The sequence below is a fragment of the Triturus cristatus genome, chromosome 9 (assembly GCF_964204655.1).
Source record: "Triturus cristatus chromosome 9, aTriCri1.1, whole genome shotgun sequence".
Lineage (NCBI taxonomy): Eukaryota > Metazoa > Chordata > Amphibia > Caudata > Salamandridae > Triturus > Triturus cristatus.
The window spans coordinates 78,485,649-78,503,244 of NC_140592.1; the positions used below are offsets into that span (position 1 = coordinate 78,485,649).

General features: G+C 43.4%; 1 protein-coding gene across 1 annotated transcript in view; it reads left to right on the top strand.

The window, feature by feature from the left end:
* Window positions 1-17,596, top strand: part of NR2C2 (nuclear receptor subfamily 2 group C member 2) — a 324,390-nt gene that overhangs the window by 72,745 nt on the left and 234,049 nt on the right. The window contains exons 4-5 of the mRNA XM_085624453.1: window positions 2,292-2,394; window positions 15,122-15,301. Of these exons, the coding sequence (XP_085480579.1) occupies window positions 2,292-2,394; window positions 15,122-15,301 (283 nt within the window). The remainder of the gene's footprint in view (window positions 1-2,291; window positions 2,395-15,121; window positions 15,302-17,596) is intronic.

Genomic DNA, 17,596 nt, shown 5'->3' on the forward strand with positions numbered 1-17,596 from the left:
CCTGGGGGCTAACTAGCCCACCAAGTGCTTCCAGTAAGCGCCACTGAGCTGCATTGCAGAGAGGTGGTCCAGGCCGTGCCACTTTTTACACCTCTCTGCAACGCAGCTCTGTGGCACTTACTGGAGGTACCTAGTGGGCTAGTTGGACCCTAGGGACCCTCAGGATTCAAATGAACTTAATCTCCCAACTAAAAATGGACACAGGGCGTGTTTACACAGTGGTGAATGGAGGGGACGGGGCCTGAGTTAACGTGTGCAAAAACGCCCTGTGGCCTGTTTTAAGAGGTAGTTTTAATCCCCATGCCCTATTATATACTAGGGGCTTACAGAGGAGGTCATGCTAATCACAGGGGGACCCCAACGCATAATGTTTCCTAGTGTATGTAGGTGTTTTCACTGTATTCTAAGTGTCTTTTAACATAGCACTGGCTCTAGGACTGGTTAGTCAGACTCAGTTACCACCAGTATCCGTCTAAAAAAGTTGAGGGTACAGGATGATTTTGCAACAAGGCTTCTTTCTGCTCTTCTTTTTGTTCTTTCTGCACGTTATCCTTCTTCCTGCACTTATCTTCGTATTTGAGGACTTCTGTTGCTTCTTTCTGCACTTCTTTTGTTTCTTTCTGTGCATTTTTTCTTCTTTCTTCACATGTCCTATCTCTGTAGGCATAGTTAGAAATTAGCATTTAAAAAACCTTTGAAATTCACAGAAAAAACCATAGGTTTCAGGCACGTTATAGTTAGGAATTAGCATTTAAAAAACCTCAGAAATTCACTGAAAAAACCATAGGTTTCAGGGGTGTTATAGTTAGCTGGACTTTTCACTTGTACAAAACCATAGAAATTCCCCCGTTATAGTTAGTTCAGCTAACTATAACTCGCGCGCCCGCAATGCACTGCTGATGACGTCACATATTACATCACTCATGACATGGTCAGTGACATCACTCATGACATCACTGATGACATCTCAAATGACATCACTGATGACATCACTGATGACATCATCCTTGTGATAGAGTGGCAGACCTCCTCTCACCCTAATATAACCTTTGATACACACATTCAAAAATAGAGACTAAAATTTTCAAAACAATGGACATACCAATACCAGTTACAACAACCTCTTCAGTAATTCTAAGATCCACATACACATCCACTCATTCACCAACAGTCCTATACAGTCACTCATACATGTACTCACTCATCATATGTACTCATACACCTATACATCCTGTTACACAATGCCACTCATCCATAGAGTTACTCACACACATAGTCACTCATGCTAATAAAGAATCAAACATACATTTACTTGCATATACAGTTATACACACACCACCATACTTACTTCTACGGAAACTTACACATACTTAGTCTTTTAAACAATCACTTATAGAAACACATACTTATTCATACAGGAACTCTTTCAATCTCTCACTCTCACATATACTCACATATATACACCAATAGTCACATATACTAGTTTAAAACATATGTAGTTACTCATAAAGACACTATTGAGACAGTCATTCACTCACTAACACACCCATACACACACTCATCCACCCATACAGTCCTGCACACATGCTGTGTTCAACACATACAAACAGTGAGTCACTCATTCATGCACCTATGCACTACGTAATACCCCCCACCGAACCATGCAGACACTCAGACTGATACTCAAAAAAACAACTAATAACCTATATAGACACCCATGTAGCTACTCACCAACCCATGCAGCCACTTATACACAAAGTGAGAGACTGATACAGATATTTACATATTTAAACATTACTCACTAAGCCATGTATTCACTATGATACACTTAATCAGTCAGTTACACAATCAATTTTTCAAAAACAAATCATCCATTTAGACACTTATATACCCATTTATTCTTCCATCGACCTTGAGATATACATATATAAAACATATTTAATTTTCAGAAAAACACACATTCACTGGATGATGTCATCATATATATATATATATACTTCTGGTAGCAGTAGAGAATCTTACCATCTTACAATAAAAAATCAAGCTTATTTCAGCCTGGGATTCCTTTTATCAGCCATATCGCGGTTACCAGTTGAGCTTGGAAATAGGTTCTGTGTCATTTACTTACAGGGCTGTCTCTAAAGTGTGTCAGTTTTCTCCAAAAATCATTCACGAAGACTTGATGAGTACAACTAGGTCCTTTTTTATTCAATTAAATGTTCAGCTCATAACATTATTGGTACTTCTAATGCTATGTTTTAAGACTTAAACTGATTTCCTATTATTTTTAGATTGTGACAGATGCAGCCTCTGTGGAAAGATTGTTGGGTAAAACTGACTTACAGCGACCACAGATCATAGAATACTGTGTAGTTTGTGGTGATAAAGCATCTGGTAAGTTGCATGGGTATGATTAAAAAACCAACAGTGTTTGACCCCTTGGGGTATCAGAGCGCTTTACAGTGAAAACGTATTTCATTAGTACATTTCGATAGTAGGTATTGTACACACTGGAAAACGAAAAAAAATCTTCTCGTAGCAGCACAGACATTTGCAAATTCTCAAAATATGAGTCTAAATGATCCATATTGTAAACTAGTACATTTGAACAAAAGTTTGCGAGAACCTACATTTAACAGGTATAAAGGGACCTTTGCAAGAGATGCTCATGAGGAGATAAGCATTAGTTTCTCTGCGAATCTTTACACGATTGTTCAGTAATGGTTAAGGTAGGAATTTGCTCATTAGAAAGATCCTGGCTTCTTTCTTGAAGCTTGAGGAGTTCTGTATCTTTCTGATGCTTGGAGGCAGAGAATTCCAGATTCTCGATGCAGCTCCTGAGAACGCTCTGTCATAGGTTTTTTTCTTCTAGATGATCGGTGGCTTCAGCACTACATCGCTGGTGCTCCTGGAATATCTGCTTCTACCGGAAATCTCCATTTTCTGAGCTAGATACCTCAGTGTTTTGAAGTGTATCGCTTTTTATTCTAATAAAGCCTGCTTGTTTTCCAAGGTATCCTCATGAATAGTCATAAGCACTGATTAGTCCCTTCCAAGCATGGTGTCTAGGAGCACTTTGACAAAATATAATCATAAACATGTGCATACCTACACAATAACTTTCTGTAGAAAAGAGTTCCACTGCAATGGACATAATTATTTTTGCTTCCTACAGAGAGGCTACAAAGTCCTAATTTAATATAATTTTTATTTTAAAGGCATTGAATGTAATAAAATAGTCACTAAATAAATAAATGACTAAAGAAAAATCTTTCTCAAACATTTTTAAAAGGAAAAGAAAACGTAATGAAGTTCAGAGTTATCAGGCTTCTGTGCAAATGCATACACACACTGACACTGTGCCTTTAAGGGTCTCCTGTATTCTATCATCTTGTGATTGCTGTGTTTTTCAATGCAGAGAACATTTTTATTTATGTTTGAAAATGTGTTATTTAACATGAAACAAGTGAATAACTGGGATTACATCAATTGCATGTTTCTAGTATATTCTTCTGTTTTGCAAATGTATCATGAAGTGATGATAAACTTATGCAAAACACTGGCATAATAAGTGTGACATACTCAGAGATGCCTATTTAGACATTTCTATTTCCTTTATACTATGGGGTTAGGTTTTTATTTTAGATTCTTCTATTTGTTTGAATATCTAAAACATTGTAGATGTTTGCATCATGTCCACTTATTGTTTAAAGCTCTTGGAAGTTTCTGACATGCGTAATAAGTAATGTTAGAAATGTCTGGATCCTATGCATGTTGCCATGCTCCTAGTCGTAGAATTGTCTTCAAAATATAAGGTAAGAACAATACTCAGATCCTTTCAAAACCCCATGTATCGGCCTATAGTTAGAAGAGAATACTTCACACAATCGAGATAAGGATCGGCATGGCTCCAACTTCCACCTTAGCCTAAGATCTCTCCTAAAAGGCTCCTGTGAGACTCTGGGTAAGCACATTCATTGACTAGTGCCAGGCTGCTTTTGTTCTCAAACAGATGTGGTTGTCTTTGACCTTTTGCCCAATATATCTGCCATGCTGTTCAAGATAGAACAACAGACTGTGTTGTCCCAAATCAGGTATTCGTAACCAACTCTGAAACTCGAATAGAAGGCTTATTATTTACTGATTCTGCTAGACCTAGGATAGGGCCTAGAGATAACATAGAGAGAGTGTTCGGGCTACAAAATGTAATTATCATGTTACCTTTTTCTCCTGTTGTTTTCACTGCCAGGAACTGCTTCGCTGCTTTAATCTTCTTGGATGTTACCATTCATATTCATTTTGTGCACTAGATTAGGAATTTAAAACACATTTTAAAATATATATTCTGTTTCTAGTGATCCCTCCTTAGGGTTTAATTCACTAATGAAAGAAAGTTTGGAGCTTCACTTTGTCATTGAACTCATCTTATGGGACTGATTGTTACCAGAGAACACCTTCTATGCAATATTGCTCAGTAGGTTGTGTCTGAGTTACAGTCCTATTAGATGTCTAATTCCTATTGGTGCATTGACTATGTCCTTGTACCAGGGGGTTAGAAATTCAACCCTTGTGCCTTGGGTGGGAGGGACCTCAAGAGAACCCATCAGTCTTTCCCCAGTGTTGGAAGTTAGGTTAGAACTTTCCAGCTCCTGGTAACGGGATCCTGGAGCACTGAACTCTGCCTTTTTGATTTGTGTCTCATTAGAAATCTTTCCCAACCTAATATTAGTTTATTTATACACGTCTTTTAAGGTCAGAATGGTGTTCAAATATTTTCCGACAAAAAATATCCCTTTTTTCTGTCAGGATGTCTTCACTATTTATGAAGTGCCCTGCTTGTGGGAAAATATGGCTCTGTCTGATCCTCATAGAGTTTGTTTTGTATATTTACCAAAAGGCGTTCGCCCTGAAGACTGCAGCCATTGCCAGAGGTTCAAGCCCTTCAATGGTCACATCAACAACTTCAACAGAGCCAGTCATTCCCATCACGAAATCCCTCCGCGGGTATGGGAAACCAGCAACCATATGCAGCCACAGGAAAGCCCCCTGCTAAACAATGACCTCTCACTTCCATCCCTGCTGTTTGCCACTCTGAGGTCGGACAATTATAGTCCATCATTGTCAAGAGTTGCTCTTGGTAATAAAAAAAATGGAATTTGTATATTGATCAGAATCGATATTATTTGTGATCCATTTCTCCTTCTCCCACTATACCACCAAATAATTTCTCCTTGTGATCAGAAGTTGCTTTGAGGGAAAATGAACATCTTATGACATTACCAGGATGACATCAAAGAGAAAGCAGTATCCCCACGCTACGAAGTCCATGCTCTCCCTACCCCCCCAAACTTTTTCATGCTTTTTGGCACAGCCTCACTACTTGGTTATCTCCTTTTCAGCATTACAGCAGAAGTTCATACCTTTCAGCCAGGTAGATAGCAGTGGAGGTTTTGGTGACCACCAGTGCTGAGCAATGTCCCATTTAGCTACAAGATATCCAAAACCGGCAAACAGCCTATTATCTAGCTAACCGTCCATTATCTCTAGAAGTACCACCTTAGGATCAAGCTCTCCCACCACCTACAGAGTACGTGTAATCTGTGCGTGAACTGAGGCCCAGTAGGCTTTCATAACCAGGCAAGACCAAATAACTTGATATAAGTACCATATGGGGTTGCCACATTGTGTACAGCTAGGTGACCTCACGCGCCCCATCTTCCAGAGCCTAAGTGGGCTATAATATATATGGTGAAAATAGGAAAATTGAATGAGTAGGAGATTAGAGGGTATGGCGAGTGTGCATGAAGCCATCTTTGCATCCCACCAGTCCTCATCATCAAGCTCCCCCAAATCAGTCGTCCAACTCTCTCTGAGCTTTATGAGAGGTTCTTTGGCATTAAGCTGAAGTGTTCGGTATAGTATGGAAATTCCCTGTCAACCCAAAGGTACCATTGCCACTTTCATCTCCAGGGGTTAGCTTCCGGGACCTTCGTAAGTAGCTCTTAATATGTATCAATGGTGTGCCGCAAATGCAGGTATCTGAAGAATTGTGAGTTATGGAGGATGTATTCGGCTTTGAGATGGTTGATGGAAACAATGTGGTCCTTGTCTCACAGGTCTCCCAGCGTGGTAAACCCTTTCCGGTCCCATCCTCAGAACCTCTCCAGACGTATTACCCATTCCAGCTATGTCCCTGCCCCCAGAGTAGTCTGCGGTGTCGGTGTACACAGGCATTGGATGTGTGTAAGTGCCTCCCTCCAGCACAGGAGAGGGAGTTTGAAGATCTGTGGTATGGAAGCAGGGGTCTTCTTCCCATAGATTAGGTTGTGAACACCCCAGTTCTCAAGCATGTTTAGTTCAAGGCACCAAGAAGAGTTGTGGCAATCTCAGAACAGCCAATCATTAATCTGTACCATTGTGCCACCCAATGGTAGAGGCGGAGATCAGGGACGCACAGGCTGACTCCAGGTGGAGCACTTACTGTGGGAGACTCTGGGGAGCTTGGAAGCTCAGTAAAACCTCGTAGCCATGGATTGTAGAACTGGGAAGAAAGAAGGAGGGAGAACGAATGTGTAATTCTGCAATACATATTAGAGTCTGGGCAAAACTAGGATTTTGTATAAAGCAATTCAGCCCGGTAGGATCAATAGAAGGATGGACCAATTGTCAAGGTCTGTGCGTGTGCGCTTCAGGATTTATGTATTTGAAAGGTTTTATTTAGCGTGAACATGACCAATAAGGGTATCAGAGCGCTGTACAGCAGAAAGAGGATACGGTTGGTCACTAAAAAACAAACATAATAAACATTGGTGTTTAACCAACCCAGCTACAGAAAGAGCAAACCAAACATGTGGAACATGTAGCGAAGACATAAGTTGCATCCAGAGCATGCCTCAAAGAATGACTTAGCCCTGTTGTCTGTAAGATATAAAAGTTAGTTATGTTGTCTTCAGGACGATTGTTGCAGCTGGTTATTCAGAGGAAACCCTTTGACTTGTTTTTTGAATGAGGAGGTCGAAGGGTTAGAACGGTTATCGGGTGGAAGAGCGTTCCAACTTCTTGGGGACTGAGAAGGATTGTTCGGACATTGAGGTACCATGCCGTCTGTTGATCTGATGCAATGTGAATGCCATGGTGCTTGAAAGGGTGAGAGTTGACCCTCAATTTAGTTTTAAGTTGTGGCAGGTGGGCTACTAGGTGTATGTTTTGTGACTTTTCCCAATTGACCTGCAAACTAGCCCCATCTCCGTAGACTTTTAGCATTCTGATAATTCGTGGCAAATTCCTCTGAGGGGACTGCAGATATAGGAGCATATCGTTGGCATACAGCAACACTCTATCCTCGTGGTGTGGGAGCCAAGAAAATCCTTTGATCTGGGTATCTGTTTTAATCCAATTAGCCAGAGGTTCGATCACCATAGCAAAGAGTAGCGGGGACAACGGGCATTCCTGCCTCATGCCACCCTGGATAGGGAAGGGCTTGGCAAGTGTCCCATTAGCCCATACACTTTCTGTGGGGCAATCGTACAATGCCTCAATTACAGAGCGGAATCTAGGCCCAAAGTTCACGCGAATATTTGAAATAAGAAGGGCCAATGGACCAAGTAAAATGCTTTTTCATAATCGATGAGGGGAGGGCAGCTGGGCCAGCTAAGCGGTCAATGTGGTAAAGGGCAGTCTGGAGTCGACATAGAAAATGTTGTGTGCTCCTAACAGTCATAAAGCCATTTTGATCTTCATGGATCATAGTTTGCACTACAGTAGTTAGCCGTGTGGCCAGCATTCTTGCCAATAATATGGATTATATGTTTATGTTTAGCAAGGAAATAGACCGGTAGGAGGCACAGAGTGTCGGTGGCCTACTTAAATTAAGGAGGGTGGTAATGGTGGAGGACCGAAGGTCAGGGGGCAGAATTTTTGTACGGTCTGCCTCTTGGAGGAAAATCTCCTATAAAATTCATCTGTCAAGACGTTTTGGCGAGGCGTTTTCCCAGATGGGGTAGCAGAAATGGATGCCTGCACCTTCAGTAGTGTAAATGGTTCATCCAGTGTAGAATGGTGAGACTGACAGGGGGTGGATCGGGAGGTCCACAGCTGTCGGGTAAATATGCTCTAAAAATGGCAGAAATTTGTAGCTGTAAAGTAAGCAATGGTATTCCGCAAACATATCAGCCATTTCAGTTGAGTTGGACGTGAGGTGTCCCACCAGAGTCTGAATCACCGGGACAATGCGGATCCCTCGCACTTTTGGGATAACCAGTAGAGCAAATGCCAGCCTTATTGCCGTGCTCCTAGAGCCGGTACCGAGATAAGGAGACGGCCGTATGGGCAGAGTCTGCGTCACACTGTCTCACGGAGTTCTTCAAAGTGTTGCATGTGAGCCACCAATGGTATTGCCCCTGCAGGTTTTTCCAGGGCAAGTATCTGGGACTCTAAGAATGTAATATCTCATTCGCTATTGTGTTCGCGAACAGCAACTAGTTCTTTGCCTCAAAATACTGCCTTTAATGACTCCCATAGACTTGCCGGGAACGACACTGTATCTTGGTTTAAGTAAAAATATTCTGCAATAGCAGCTTTCGGGAGGTCCACCTGGGTGTTTTCCCTAAGGCTCCAGGCGTTGAGTCTCCAGACTCCTCTCATCTCCGTGTGCCCAGTCCTCAACTGCATCGCAACTGGGCCATGATTGCACAGTCCCCGGGGAAAGATATGGTGGTGTCCCCAGGGAAAGATATGGGTGTGTTGGATGAGTGGGAAGGAGAAATAATCTAGGTAGGAGTGCGTCTTATGTGAGGCAGAACAGGGTGTAAATGCAATGTCCTGTGGTGTTATCTATGCCAGACGTCTACAAGGCTTAGGGAGTGTGCCAACTATGAAGTGCTGGTGTCCTAGAGTAGATGTTTTGCAGAGGATGTATAGAGTGTAATATAACGGTATTGAAGTCTCCATCTGAATAAGGGTGCCCGGTTGTGTCTGCAGTAGTACTCCTGAAAGGTCCGGCAGCATTGCAGTCACTAACGTTCAGTGGTGGCTGCCACCAGTGGGAGAGGTAGAAAAATAAATAAAACTGACTTAACTGGCTGCCGGCCGCCGCCGCCTCGCCTTCATCCTCTTCTGTTTCTGCCGGAAGCAGGAAGCACACACAGGCTCCCCTAAGCCAATCACAATGCTGCTGTCACCATGTCAGAGGCGTCCTGATTGGTCTGAGCACCGTGGTTCGGCACTCAAACAGGGACTATGAGCTTGTGCATGTTTTCCACTAAGGCTGTATGGTACAGCCGGTGGAGAACATGCAAAGAGCGCATGACTGTTTGGCCGCCCCTAGACGGCCGGCCAAACCTTCATGTGCACTTAAGTGCCCCAACCACTCCACTGCTGGCTGTGATGACAGCCCAGCCCTGCCCCTCCCTGTAAACCTGCCTAAGTACAGAAAAATAAAATGATAATAGCATTGTGTTATAATTTTATGTTTTTCCCTGCTGAAAGTGTGCTCCTCCGCCTTAGCCGAGGAGCTAACGCTGGAGGCACATATATACTGCCTATGGTCCAGTTGCCCCTCTAGTGTACCCTCTAGTAGGAAATACCTTCTCTACATTTCCCGGTGAGAGTTGATAATGACAAGAGGGCATTAGTGCAAAACCAGTGTGGAACACTCTTGAGCAGCTGTGGGGGGCAAGGAGGTGACAGTTATCTCCCATATGCCCTTCAGCATCCTTGACACGGCCAGTAGTTTTGAGGCAAATCTTGACGGAAGAACAAGACATCCACCCTGACCTCCCCAATTTTAGTCTCTAGGGCGGACCTGGACTCTTGGATGGTGAGCAGTAAGGTTGCATTGTCCACTACATGCCCCTGAGCATCAGTCTCCATAACCAAGGATTCCAGCACTTTGGTAGTCGCTGCGTCCGGGTGTGGCATGTATTGGCCTATTGGTATAGTTTGCTTTGCTTTATGGTGGGTTTTTCCTTCACCATTGTGGGGGAGCTGATGAATTCGGGCCCACAAGTCCCGCATCTGCAGCGGCATGAGCAGCACTCAAGTCTACCCACCCCACAGGGGGCTGCCTGAGGTCCATCAACTCCATACTGGGCCCGCCAGACCCTTGCCAGGAGGTGACACGAGCGGCCCAGGGCACACACAGCACCTCAGGCGCATCAGAGAACCACATCAGCATTTTTGGGGTTGGGGGTCAGTCCCAGCAACCGACTTCCAGTCAGCTGGTTCCAGCTCCAGAGAAGGTAGGTAGTCCAGGTGGGTCCAGTGGCACCCAAGCTGCGGCCACACGGGCTTCGAGAAACAAAGGAGCGAGGTGCACAATGCCTTGGATTATGAAGGTCCTCCAATAAATGCGCTATTCGGGCCCAGATCCTCCACCTCCGGGGACCAACACAGTCCATGGTCGTCTAGGCCCGGGCGCCATCCATAGACAGCCAGTGATTCACTTTGCACCCGGGGGCCTGATCACCTCTACTTGGTGCTCCTGTCATCAACCTCTTAGGGGAAATACCATCATCGCATTAGGGAGGCCACAGCAGGCTCCACACGGCGTCCCCCATGTGCGCCAGCACAGGGCGTGCAGCCGCCCTTTCTCTCGACTGCGGCAGTTGCTGGTTTCCCAAGTCGGAATGGGTGGGCAGCCGCAGCGGACATACACCTGGCACAGAGGCTACTCCCTTCTCGTCTGGGCAACCTCCGGGACCGCGTCTGAAAAAAGGTCGGTGTACACCATCACCCAGCTCGGTCCGTATCGCCAGCCTGCGCGGCCTCCCCAGTTTTCACCCCAGGGCTTCTTTTGCCCCAGACTCGACCCATGTACCACTGGGAATTATTACTGGTGTTCGCTTACCATGACTCTTACGTATGGGACCAGTATGGTGCAGGATGTTAGACGCCAGCCAGGATTCACTCCTGTGAGTGCTGCCGCCATCTTGCTGCTCCGGCCATGCCCACTTTTTATATATATTTGTGTTAAAGTGCTCCAGGATCCCAGGTGGGACTAGTCAGTTCTTATCACAATGATGAGGAGTCCCTGGAGTATAACTAGGATTACATGTAAGTAACTTTTCCTACTACACCACCTGTTCCCTTATTTTTGAAATACTATACCACCTTGAAAAAGAACCTTCGTTCTTTCTCATGCAATGGCACCAAATGTGCATTACATATACCAAAACACTTTCATATGGCCTTTATTCTGGAAAACTTCACTATATGGGTTGACTACCAGTTAATGGAAGTTATCGCTCAACTCTGAATGCAAGCACCATTTGTACCTAACGTGACAAACTTGGAATTGACCTATTGGTGGTATTTGTACACTGCAAGGCATGTTGTACTGTATGCAGTTAGATGCACTTATTGTTATGATACACTGGAGTGAATTTTTGGGGTTATTGCACACAGTAGTGCACACTTTGAGGTATTGCGCACATAAATCATAAGTCCATAGTGCACCAATAAAGCATATATTGGCATGCTGGTAAGATAGTCCAGTGAGTTGACTTCTGAGAAACAAATCTGCAGGTAATAATTTGGATTCCTAGTCATTCAATTCAGTCTTTCCTTCTGACTTTCCCAAAATGAGCACCATTAGACTTAGTCATATGAACATGTATCGTTCAAAAACATGCAGAATATTCAATTTGTTGTTCTCATGTAGTTATCTGTTATTCAAGGGGTTGTTAAGGGTTTATGTGCAAATTCATTCTTTCACATCAGCACAGAAATGGGGTCAGTGATGACTCTATTCATGTATTTGTGTGTTTATTTTTGTTTGGAATAGATCTTACACCACTTCTGTTGTACCCAGTCACTAAGGTAGTTATTGTTGGTGCTCTGGTTTGCAGCAAAAGGTGACGGAGCAGTGGTGGTGGGTGGGAATGATTTGGGACAGAGAGAATAACACCATGAAGTATTTTTACATGCTATGAACAACACAAAAGAAAGTTTTTTTTTACGTATTGTAGTCTAAACTTTACCTATTTACAGTCGGTCTGTGCAGTTAGAAGGTATGAAGGATTTAAAAAATCATTATCTTACAACGCTGGTTAGCAGCTTGTATGAAGTACACATTTGACATTGTTTATTTTTTTCTTCACACTGCTACTCTTTATACAGAGTGTCAATACTGAGGACAGCAACCATCTACTTTGTGACACATCTTCCTCCATTGAATTGTAGAGGAAATTTTGTGTTTTCATGAGGCGAAAGGCATCTTGAGCACAAACACTTCTGCTGTAAGTTAATGAAATGGCACATGTTGTAATATTTTAAATATTAAAATGTACTAGATTTAAGAGGTGTAGCCAGCCATGCTCCAGGGCAGTCACTCTTCTTAGAGCTCCAGTGTGAGCTCCCCTTTCCTGCCAGAGTGTCCAGAAATAGTGCCAAGAGTCTGAGACAGTCTGGTGAGGTTATGAATGCAGTGCTTTTACGGAGTTGACATGCTGCAATGAGTGGGAGGACTATGTAGTATCTTTATAGAACCTCTGACTGTCTCATACTGAATGTATTATGATACCGTACAAGGGTGTAGTTTCGCTATTAGTAACCATCGTGGGGGAGGCAATGGAGGCTGACTTACAGGGCATTTGGGATTTTTATGTGTGCTTGGTTCTGGACTGCTGGCTGAGGTTCTGTGCCCTTCAATGTAGGTAAGGTCTCAAATGTGATTAGTCTGCCCCAGTTTCTTTGGAACTTGTCATTGTTTGGATATTTATTTGTGGCCAAGGGAATGGATAGCAAAGCCAGGTCCTACAGAGAGAAAAGTGACTTTTTACCTCCAAACACACATGATGAAAGGGGACTAGATGGGTACGGAGGGAACTGTTAAACCAGAGCTCACACATGGTGTGTCATGTTTGATGGCTGCAATCAAGGGACTGAAGCCCACATCCCATTGCAATGATGCCAAGATGGCGTCTGTTGAGGGCAATCTCAAGGCTTTCTTACGAAATTGCTGGTGACTCATAGGTGTATAGGATGTATCAGCAATTTTCTATTCTGCTCTGGATTCATGTCAGGATTATTTCCAAATGTGCTACGCAAACAAATGATGGACAGAATGCTGAATAAATCATACATTCACCCCCGTCAAGAGATCTGGGTTAAATCCATCATTCTTTTGCTCACCATGCCACCCCAGTTTAGACCCAGCCATATGCAAATCAATCTTGACCCTGTGCCTGATGGGAACAGTCCAGACCAAACTGCCAAGCCAGGCATTAATGACTGTGTGCTCACTACTTTGGTGTGCATGGCTGAAAGCTTGACTGACATCTCAAAGGTAACTTTTGTGAGGATTTTGGAGTTTCAACTGGTATTGGAAGGAGAGGATCTGTGGAGAGTGCTGCAGGAGTTCATGGTCTTTGAGGTGATAAAGGATGGTCAGACTGACAGAATTGGCCAGATCATAGTAACAAGACTTTTCTTACTAGGACTGTCTGGGTCCTTGAAAGGTGAAGGGACCCATGGGATTGAACATAGAAATTCTGCGGAATGTTCCTTCATTGTTAGAGCTATCATCAAATAACAGTATCATTCTAGGGAAATATGGTTTGGATCTTCCCAATCTCAGCTGATGTTCCTAACTAAGGAGGAATGCTTGAAGATTGCTGAAGAGGCATTGTTCTAACAACCGGCTGATCAAATAATGACTTTCAGAGAGAAGTTCCATGCCTTTGCAGAACTGGGTATGGCCCAGACCTAAATGAAAAGCAAATAGGGTCAGGGTCTCATACCCTGTAAATGTGTGAGAAAAGGCCCCTCTGAGCTGACCTTATATCCGATAGCCTGTTCACAAAGGGGTGTACCATGCAGTTATCATGTTTGGCCATGTGTTCCTAGAGTGGAAGAGCTGATATCAGTTGAGCTGTTTGTAGGAACATTCTTCTACCTCCTTTCCCCATTTTGGTTATTTTTACACTTGTTGACCAGGACCTTACTTGTATTGCCTTTTGTTTGCTTTGCTGACAGTTATTTCCTTACTTATATGATTACTGTTTCATTATTTGTCACCTTTTAGGTGATTTGACTTGGATTGTACCAAATGTACTTAATTCAGTGCAACTGCTCTGAGAGAAGCACCTCCTTCATCGTTTTGAATTTTCCATCTGAACAAAAGCACAGGCCTCCTTGTGTCCTTGCATCAGATTTGTATTATCTCTGCCAGGATTGTGTGAAGCACTGTAGGTGCATCTCATTGCTGTTGTCCTCTGCACCTGGCCTAGACGTAGAATATAGCTTAGATATTTGAAGTTGCTACTTACAGCCGTTCAACAGCGTTGACTAATCGCAGTTTAGTTTTCAGTGTTGTGGCATCAGTGCTCTAGAAGGAGAACTTAATAGGAGTATTTCTTCTGCTCATTTTTAATGGTGCGACTGGTGTCTATTTGACTATGATGCAGTCTCATCTTGCATAAAACAGGATCAGTGCAGAGTACTTCGGCCTGACTCACATGAGTGGAAGCACTCTCTTGCAGATGTTGTTTTTCACTGCAAGCCTACACCACCTCTTTCCTTTTCATACCATTGTAAGTGGCATTATACTGAACTACAAAGGCAGGGCTAAGACTGCTGCTTGATTGTTTCTATTGAGTTTCAACAAAGCAGTCCTAACAGCACCAGGTTAAATCTTTTATCTTGTTTTTAGTGCTGGTTTTATTAAATATGGTGGCACCCCACCAGAACTATAGTAAGGCAAAGTAGTACCTAAGGCTGTTGTTCTTTTAACACGACTTTTAGATGAGGAAGGTTTGTCTTGAGACTCTTTAATTGAGTAAAAGAACTGGAAATAGTTATGGTTGGGTCAGTTATGCTTTTAGGGACATATGGTGCAAGAATGCTGCCTCAGTTATTTAAGATATTATTGGCAGAGTGGCAGCCCACAAAAAGGTGATACTATGCGTAAAGAACACTACTAATAGCTGGAGTGTGGGATGTGACACTCCTTCTCCTCACTACTTATTTACCTACTTCTAGCTATGTATCTCCCTCAACGTTGGGAGGTCAAGAAATATAGAATGCAAAGCCTGCATGGGCACAGTGTGCATTGCTGATACATTTGAATGGTAAAAGCAGAAAATCTTTTGCTTTTTAACGAATGCCTTTTCTTTTTCCACAGGTCGTCACTATGGTGCCATTAGCTGCGAGGGATGCAAGGGTTTCTTCAAGAGGAGTGTGAGGAAGACATTGACTTACAGCTGCCGAAGCAGCCAGAACTGCATTGTCAATAAACACCATCGGAACCGCTGCCAGTATTGTCGGCTCAGGAAATGCTTAGAGATGGGCATGAAGATGGAATGTGAGTAATGATGGGCCAAACCCTGACTGAGTTCTTTTAACACTTTCATCAGTACCTCCTACTGTGGGCCTGAATACAGGCTGCACGGCACTGGGGTTGAGGTAAAGGTGAAATTGCTTGTGATTTCGCTATTATTGTGCAGTAAATTCTGACCAATACTGTGCAATCATGTGTAAATCCCCATGGAATGGGGAATTACTGTATGGGGCTGATTTTTCCGGTCATGAAACCACAATTCCATTCATATTCATTTATAATTGTTTGGGCAAAAAGATACGTGCAAAATGTGAAGCAACAGAGTAAAAAGAATGTGACTTTAACACTGTAATTCTCTGTTGTTCAATATCCTGACATTATTGTAAATGTAAACAAAGAATCCAATTAAAAACTCATCATCGTTTAAATGGTTCCGAACCAGGTAACCCTCCCCATGCCTTATATAAAACCTTCTGGGACTCACAATGTATTCTGGTGCTTTGTTGGGCTCTCGTTCATTAGGTTGTGTACTCCATACTGACTTTTTTTATTTAACTTGTGCTTGATTTATTCTCAGCCCTGATTGAATGACATTGTACAATAGCTACTATAAGGTGTGAATGTCCAGCTCATCAGCTCATTGAATCATGAGTAATAAAAATGAAAAATGTGGTACTTAGGAAATGTTTTACTTCTATGCCTGAAAACTGCACTGCAGACAGGATATGTTAGTGGATCAGATAATTGTTACTGCTCAATGCATATGTCCTAAGAGGAACACACCTTTAGCAGTGGTATTCAAGATATCATCCAGAATATCACTGTAAGACTTCACAACTACCTCTCATAAGATTCTTCCAAAGGGTGCCACTAAGTGGGGGATTGACTGTGTCATAGGCCTTCAGACATGTATTTCCACATTCCAGTTGCCCAGAGAGGGGCTTCAGGAGGCAACTCTTTGCCCACTCTTTGCCCACTCTACACTGGCACTGCTGAATGGTTCCCAAAATTCAACCACATCATGCTGAAACTGAAGGAACTTCACTGGCTACCTCTATGGTCCACACTATCTTCAAATTCAGAAACAACATTCCAACACACCTGGCAGCAAAACTAATTGTCTCAGGTAGATAACGCCACCCCAGGCGCCAAAACACCTCCATGCTAAAAGCATAGAAATCCAGGAAAGAAAAGTTCTCTCTCAGGGGGTCTCCATGGATAATCATAAGCACTGAATAGCCCCGCCCACATTCGTGGATCCCGGAGCACATTTTACAATATATATTCTTAAGTGAAGACGTTTGCCTTTCTTCTGGAAAGCCAGGATTAGCACTTAATTTATTAAAACATTTTACAGCCTATAAATGAGGCTATATTGGCCAAGTGTTTTAATTTGAAAATAGAAAAGGGTCAATATATAAATAAAAAACAGGAAAATGGCCAGTAGCTGAGCCATTTGTCCTTATAAATCTCATTCACAAACCTTTTTTTAAAGAAAAATGGAGACAAAGGAAGAGGTCAATGTGGACTTATAGGCTGCAGTTCTACAGATATGTACAGTGACTCTGTGCCTTTAAGGTCTCACAGCACACCAATATCCCATCATGCCCAGCAGGTGGCAGGTACCTCAGTTCTTTTTAGGTCTCGCCTGGTGTAGGCCGCGCAGACATGCGCAGTCTCGCTGGCGAGATTTAATGAGTTAGGGTAGGTTTCACTAGCGGGGTTTAAGACCCGCCCCTCTTTTCCATTGGCTGGCATCACCGTTTACGGTGGCCAGCCATTGGAAAAGAGCTTCCAGTGACGTATACACTTTTCTCTTTTAGAGCCGTCCCAGTTGGACTGGCTGCCCCGACTTACTGCTGGCGTAAAAGATTTGTTATCTTTATGGGGCCAAACACAAGAAACCTTTTAGCACAAAAGGAAGTCAGGCGAGCCAGTCCAACTGGGACGACTCTAAAAGAGAAAAGTGTCTCTGGCTTCTCTGGTGACTTTAACAACCGTGGGCGCTATACCCCGACACTGTCACGTGAGAACTTGTGTCTCACTCTTCGCCAACCAGCAGGAAGTGCGTGAATCTTCTGGGAGAGAGAGGCACTTGGAGGGGAGAGAGTGCATCCCCCACGAGCACGAGAGTACCTCTGAGGCACGTGACAGTGAGTGCATGTGTGAGGGCGTGTAAGATCCGCAGAGCCGTGTTTTTTGTCTTGCAGTTTTATATAGCTCGAACTCGACCCGGAGGTATCATGGCGCTATACACGAGCACCAGCTGTTGCAGACGGGCACATCCATGTTTTGTTATGCGTGGGGAGATGAAGTGAT